Source organism: Aplysia californica, unplaced genomic scaffold, assembly GCF_000002075.1.
Source record: "Aplysia californica isolate F4 #8 unplaced genomic scaffold, AplCal3.0 scaffold01203, whole genome shotgun sequence".
Lineage (NCBI taxonomy): Eukaryota > Metazoa > Mollusca > Gastropoda > Aplysiida > Aplysiidae > Aplysia > Aplysia californica.
Genome location: NW_004798473.1, coordinates 133,747 through 140,466, shown reverse-complemented (window position 1 = coordinate 140,466; position 6,720 = coordinate 133,747). Strand labels below are relative to the sequence as shown.

At 39.1% G+C, this 6,720-nt stretch overlaps 1 protein-coding gene across 3 annotated transcripts in view; it reads left to right on the top strand.

The window, feature by feature from the left end:
- Window positions 1-6,720, top strand: part of LOC101853513 (puromycin-sensitive aminopeptidase) — a 28,414-nt gene that overhangs the window by 4,258 nt on the left and 17,436 nt on the right. For 2 of the 3 annotated variants that reach the window (XM_013090286.2, XM_013090287.2), the window contains exons 2-7: window positions 1,206-1,370; window positions 2,333-2,402; window positions 3,668-3,756; window positions 4,902-5,027; window positions 5,655-5,762; window positions 6,365-6,565. In XM_013090286.2, coding sequence (XP_012945740.1) covers window positions 1,242-1,370; window positions 2,333-2,402; window positions 3,668-3,756; window positions 4,902-5,027; window positions 5,655-5,762; window positions 6,365-6,565 — 723 coding nt within the window. In that variant the 5' untranslated portion in view covers window positions 1,206-1,241. Of the gene's footprint in view, window positions 1-435; window positions 520-1,205; window positions 1,371-2,332; window positions 2,403-3,667; window positions 3,757-4,901; window positions 5,028-5,654; window positions 5,763-6,364; window positions 6,566-6,720 lie in introns of those variants that run through there. The other variant, XM_035973403.1, reaches the window with a different exon arrangement.

Sequence of the window (6,720 nt, the reverse complement as noted above, 5' to 3'; positions counted from 1 at the left end):
TCTCTCTCTCTCTCTCTCTCTTTCTCTCTTTCCCTCTCGGCTGATCATTTCGCCTATACCCGAAAAAGCCCATTCCTGGAAAGGGAACGGAATCGCCCGTGCAGTTTCAATGAAGTCGTTTGTCGTCAGTGTGTCATGCACGCGACGACCGCTTCCCGAGGACACGATTCCTCGACCCTGAACGAAATGCACGTAGCCGTTCGATCTATTTTTTTTGTGTAGGCCTGCCTATGCACAGCGTTCAACTACGAACGAACGCCAGGGAATGACAGAATCGGTACTGGTTCTAGTAAATCGACTGGTTTTCCTGGGACTTCCTGGGACACCTGTACCCCCCTCCCCTCCTCTTATTTCCTACCTTCCGGGTAAAATCTTATTTCCAGAAAACGTACCTTCCCCCCAATCGTAGTGGCGCAATGAAAGGTAGAAACGATGGCTACGAGACTAGTACTGGCGTTTCAAATAGCACGGGAGCTATTCAGAACGCGCCATTTCCAATAGAGCCGGACTTATTCAAATGTAGGGTGATTTGATACTGTTATTCTTTTATTAATTAAGTCTATGTTAACAAGGCACTGAAGTGGTAGATGTTGGCCTGTACCATGCAGCGCTCTAAAAATGTCAATAAGTAGGCCTACCGGCAGATGTCAGTTTTAAAGGATGTTTGAAGGTCTTCAAGAGCTCTCTTCACATCGGGTACTTGATGCATCTAAGATGTTTTTGATGACGGTGCAAATTTATGTTTCTGTTTTTGCAATTACGTCGGAGATGACCCAGTTGGTTCTTTGCAACTGACACTGGTTTAAATCATTGTTTCATTATAATGAGTATAGTTGAATCTCCAGTTGATTTCAGCATCAGTCAGAGGAAGAATTTCAGAGACTCGTGCACTGTATTTTGACTAAGTGTTTATTGATATATTTTGAGATTTGGGAAAAGTTAATGGAATGGTCAATTACCAGAATGCTTTGTTGAAAAATGCTGCCATTATAATTTTTCCCCTTCCTCGGGTAACTATTTCATACTAATCCCAAGTGACGTCTTTCGTGTGTGGTTATTGCCCTATTAATCTCTCCTCTTTGTTTTTACTAGTATGTTTCACTCATGTAATACCTCTGATCTTCAGCACCTATGATGTGACCTAATAGTATTGCCAATGCAGTAAAACTATTACCAAAACTAAAGTAAATCTGTGTTGACTGCAGGAACAGGCCAAGCAGACACAGAATAGAAGCTGAGAAATGTCCACTTCAGAGAAGACATTGTTTAAGCGGTTGCCAACAGATGTGGTTCCTCAGCTGTATGAAGTTACCTTGAAACCTGACCTTGTTGAGCTCACATTTCAAGGATGGGAGGTTGTTCATTTGATGGTGAGATGCATTTGAAAATATTTTAGTTCAAAATTGTCCCCTTTAAATAGAATTTAAAGCTTTTTTTTTTTCTTGCTTTTTATAAAAACAAACTTTGCTGCAATGCAATACTGTTACTGTTAGGATAAGAACTGGTATCTGTGGTTTAGCTGTTAGCTTCTTTGCTGTCACACACAGAAAACCTGAGTTAATTCCCATGTGGGAATAATTTTTTTGGAGTATCTATACATGTCTTTCTACTAGGACGTAGTGTTCTTCTCAGCCTGGGTTTTTCCTGCCAGGCAGGTTCAAAGTCGACCTCCTGAATGATCTTAATGGGGGGTGTAAAAACACCAACATAAAAAAAAACGTAAGGCTAAAAAAGCAAAATAATACAAAACTATTGAAAGAGTTTTTCAACTCCTGACTGTTTGGTGGAATTTCTCATGTTTGGCGATGGATCAATTTTGGGAGTGTTTTCACCTAGAGACAATGATTCTTTGATGGGTTAATGGAATTGTGACCCATGTTTCCCATGATCAGGAAAGGTTCCACACTGGTCCTACTTGGTCGTACATGGCACTTTTATCGGTGCCGAATATCCTCGTTGTTGTATTAGTATTGATAACTCAGAACTTAAACACTGATGAGAGGAAATAATTTGGTTTCCAAAATACTTTTTTTTTGTCATTAAAATTTTCTGAAAAAAGCAGTTGAAAAGATGAATGAATGAGTTTGTATGCAGTACAAAAGAGCTTAGATACTAAAGAGGATTTTACTTGTCCTTGATCTTTATTGTTTTGTATTTTAATTTTTGTGTGACATCACATTTACAGTAGGGTTTAAAAAATTTTTTAGTTTTGTGTACTTGTACATTGTTCTCTTATACCAATAAGCCATCATTGCATATTTCTGACAGTTTGTGCTCGAATTATTCTGTGATACGAATTTTGCCTTTTTCTAAAAGTTGTTTTTACTCCCAGGTTAAATCAGTGACCAGTTCAATAACAGTGAATGGTTTTGAGATCACAGTGTCTGAGGCGTCGTTGTCCGGTAAGTAGCCAGAGTAGTATACTGTTGTCTTGACTACAGGAGTATACTGTTGTCTTGACTATAGGGGTGTACTGTTGACTTGACTCTAGGGGTTACTGTTGACTTGACTATAGGGGTGTACTGTTGACTTGACTATAGGGGTGTACTGTTGACTTGACTAAAAAAAAAAAAAAAATTAAATCGACTAATACGGAAAGCATGTAAAATTTCAACATCTTCATTCCCCTACTTGGATGAATTGTACATAACAGCTTGCACTAAGAAAATTAATTCCATCTTTTTAGACAACAAACATCCCTTGTTCCCTCAAATAAAAACATCAGTCAGAAGTAAAAGACCCATGCTTCTGATCTGTAACAAAGAAAGATACAGAAGGTCATTTTTACCATCATCTATCAAAATGCTTCCATCTTAACCATCTTGTTTAGTGTACTTACGACCTTAGAGCATGCATCAAAATAACATTGAGTGTGTATCTAGCTTACGATTATTATTGTTTATATTGCTGCTCATATTATGCATGTGATTGTAAGCCTACTTGTGTGTGCATGTGTGTGCACGTGTGTACGTGTGTATGTTTGTGTGTGTGTGTGTGTGTGTGTGTGTGTGTGTGTGTGAGTGTGTGTGTGTGTGAACTCGTGGTGGAACACCAAACCAATGTGCCAGGATCTGGACAATAAAGATGTATCTTATCTATAGGGGTGTACTGTTGACTTGACTGTGGTCATTGGTTCTTTTACAAAGAATAATTTATTTATTATTCCCCCTCCCTCCACCTCCTTTCCATCCCCCAAGTTACAATTAACCTAAAGTAAAGTCCTTTACTAATGATATCCCAGTTACTGAAGAGATTGTAATGTTGTTTTGGGTGCCGCAATTTGTGGATTTTCACATTTCCCTTTTGAGTAGATAAAAATGATTGGCATATTGCAAAGATCTAGACACATTACCCAGATATCGTATTACCCAGATATTGTGTAGCCTCAGTTTGAAAACAGAGACATACTTCATTATCACCCCATATTGCATTGTTTCCAAGTAAGGAAAAGAACAAGGATCAAGTGTGGAGACAGTGTGAAATGCCTATTTGTTTTAGAATGCAGGCTATCTCTCATGGAAGTGAAATAAGTTTTTATGGTATGATACATATATGAGGCAAATAAATCAGCTTTCAGACGATTCCAATAACTTCACATACCCAAAAATTGACGAGCGCCTGATTCCACCGCGTCGTGACACATATATGTGTATTTTGTATGTTACAGGTAAGGACTCAGGGAAAACTCTGGTACCGGAAATTGAACATCAGCCTAATGAGGAGAAGATTTTGTTCCACTTCTCTGAAGGACTACAGGTAATTCAGCCGTGTTGATTTTTGTTTTTTAGGTTTGATCCAAAAGGAATATGTATATGAACTCAGACAAGTGGTTCATTATTTGATCTGTATGGATCTTTTGGATATTCTCGCACAACTTTAAATGGTGTCATTTTACATGCATTAGAGGTGTGGGGTACTAAGTTCAAATCCTTAAAATTGTTAAGTTATCTTGTTGTTCTCACAAGGAGAATGTACTGCTGCTGACTTTATTGTTTTGTCGTCCTGTTTGCAATATTAACTCTTGTCTTGGTCACCAATTAATCACAGGCTTAGTAATTGTGTCAGTGTCTTGTGGCAGAAAAGTCAATGAATTGAAAATATTAATTCGTGGGTGGTTTGTAGGTATTCTGGTGCGGTTTGCACCTTCTTTCCTATCAAACGTCCGTCCACCCCCGGGGCGGTGCTACTGACTGAAGTGTTTTTAGGCCATTCCCAAAGGGGAGACATTAACCATGTTCTTATGCACAGTAGAACTGTAATTGTAAGTTGGCTGATTCATCAATGTCAGCTGTGCCTGAATTGTAACAGGGAACTGCTGCTTTTTCTTTTCTTATCTTTACTACCGTAATTTTTCCGCTATTTCTTTTGTATGTTTGTCACACTCTTGTGACCTGCTATTTCTGGGGTGCCTTGATAGTCGAAACAGACTTTGTGCTGTTGAAGCTAGCGAGGTGAGCAGAGTAAGCCCGATTCCCTGTTTGGACTTCTCTGTTGACATCCACCCCTTGGCGCTCATGTGACCTTATGCAGTTGCGAGCGCCATAAAACCTCTGCTAAAACTAAACTAGCAACATCTGTCATCCTTATCTCTCCTCCTTCTTCTTTGTGTTTGTTACTCTCTTGTAACACCTCTAATCTTCGGTACTTATGTGACCTAATTGTGTTTCAAGTGCAGTAAAACACTTACGAAAACAAAAATGATAAGTCAACTTGAAATGTCCACTTTTAACTGATATTCTCTGTGTCTAAATTGTTCCTTTTTCATGGATTTGAACCAGGGCCACCTGCTCTGTGCTCCAAGTTAATATCAATTGAGCTAATGATGTGTCCGTTGAGACTTCACCACCCTTTTCTGTTCCCTTGTAATTCTCTCCCTTCCTCTGTCTCCCTCTCTGCCTCAGCCGGGAGAGTACCTCCTGAAGCTCCAGTTCACGGGTTCCCTCAACGACCAGCTCCGAGGGTTCTACAGAAATAAATACACCACACCCTCGGGAGAGCAACGCTATGGAGCAGGCACGCATTTTGAGGTCAACAGTTGCTCGTGGGCTTTTTTGGATTTTCTCAATTATATAATTAAGATGTTTACAGAAAAAATTTGAAAATTGGGAAAGAAAAGATTAAATAGCATAGAGAGTGGGGAATGTTAACTCCTTATCTTGGCGAACCACTCCCAGCGGCTCGTGGTCAGATCGCTGTGCACGTGAGCAACTGGTGGTGGCTGGGGCACATTCTTTTACGACAACTTCAAATCAATGTCATATTAGTTACTGGCAATTATGGAAAACAGTGGTATTTTTTACTGGGAGTTCTATCATTAAATGAAGAACCATCAAAATAGTTAAATTTTTAAAAAATCTTATGACCAATTTAGTGACAAATTTTTTACTTTTAGGTTTTGTACAAAAAGTCTGCCGTGGCATATCAGTATTCTTCAATTTAATTATCTTGACGAGCACCTGATTTCTGCACAATGCCCCACATATGTAGTCACATTTACATATGGTTGCAACACTGACGTTCACAGCTTTGCTTGCATATGTCTTCTAGCAGCTGGCTCATATCTATTCTATATGCTGATGTTTTGACACAATGCGAAGTAAAGTTATGAATGATACATTTATTTTTTCTTGTCTATTTGTATCTTTTTATTGTAGGCCACAGGTGCTCGCCGTGCTTACCCGTGCTGGGACGAGCCTGCGGTGAAAGCCAAGTTTGTTTTCACGCTGGTTGTACCCCAAGACAGGCTGGCGCTCTCAAACATGGTACTATATGATTTTTTAAAAAGGAACAAAACTTGATTACTTAATCTGATCCCACTGTCTGAACTCCAGATTGGTGTGCAAATACTGTAGACTTTGTTTGATAACTATGGATAAAAATACTTCGCCATACGCCATTTAAAAAAGTGATATATGATAGAGTCCTTCACTGAGCAGTCAATCTGTACTTCCTCTTTCCTTTCCCTAATTTTTTCTGTTAGCTTTTATTTGTTCTTTGGAGATGGATTTTTTGTTGGTTCTTTTTGTAAACGAGTCACTCTTGAGATCTCACCAAGGTAGAAATGTTAATGATTAAGACAAAGGAAATAGTAATAATAATAATAATAATGATAATAAGGATGGTGATGATTATGGCATTGATATGGATGATGATGATAATAATGACGATTGTATTGATACTTATGATAATACTAACACTTTACTAAAATGCTGATGACTTTTTATTAAAAACATGAACAAGAAAAATGTTTATGCTGCGAAATGAACAAGCTTAGTATCCATCGTGAGTGTGATGTAAATGTCACATCTTTTTTTCAAATATAAAACTAAAACTACAAATTTGGTAAACATTTTTTTCCCCCCAGCCTGTGGAAGAGGAAAAGCCCAGTCCGGAGAACCCAGACTTGAGGATGGTGAAGTTTGAACCCACCCCTACCATGTCCACCTACCTTACTGCCTTTGTGGTCGGGGAGTATGACTGTGTGGAGGACACCACTAGCAATGGAGTTCCAGTCCGTGTGTTCACTCCGGTGGGCAAGAAAGAGCAGGGACGATTTGCCTTAGAGGTACAGTCGAGATTGTTCGAGACGGCCACCCATTGTCAAGGAGAAAAGTCTTTGTCGTAGACAGGTGGACGTCTTGGACTGAGTCATTATAGTAGAGGAAAAAAATGCAAGGAGGGGGAAGGGGGTTAAATATGTAGGTTTGTAGTAGCTTTAAG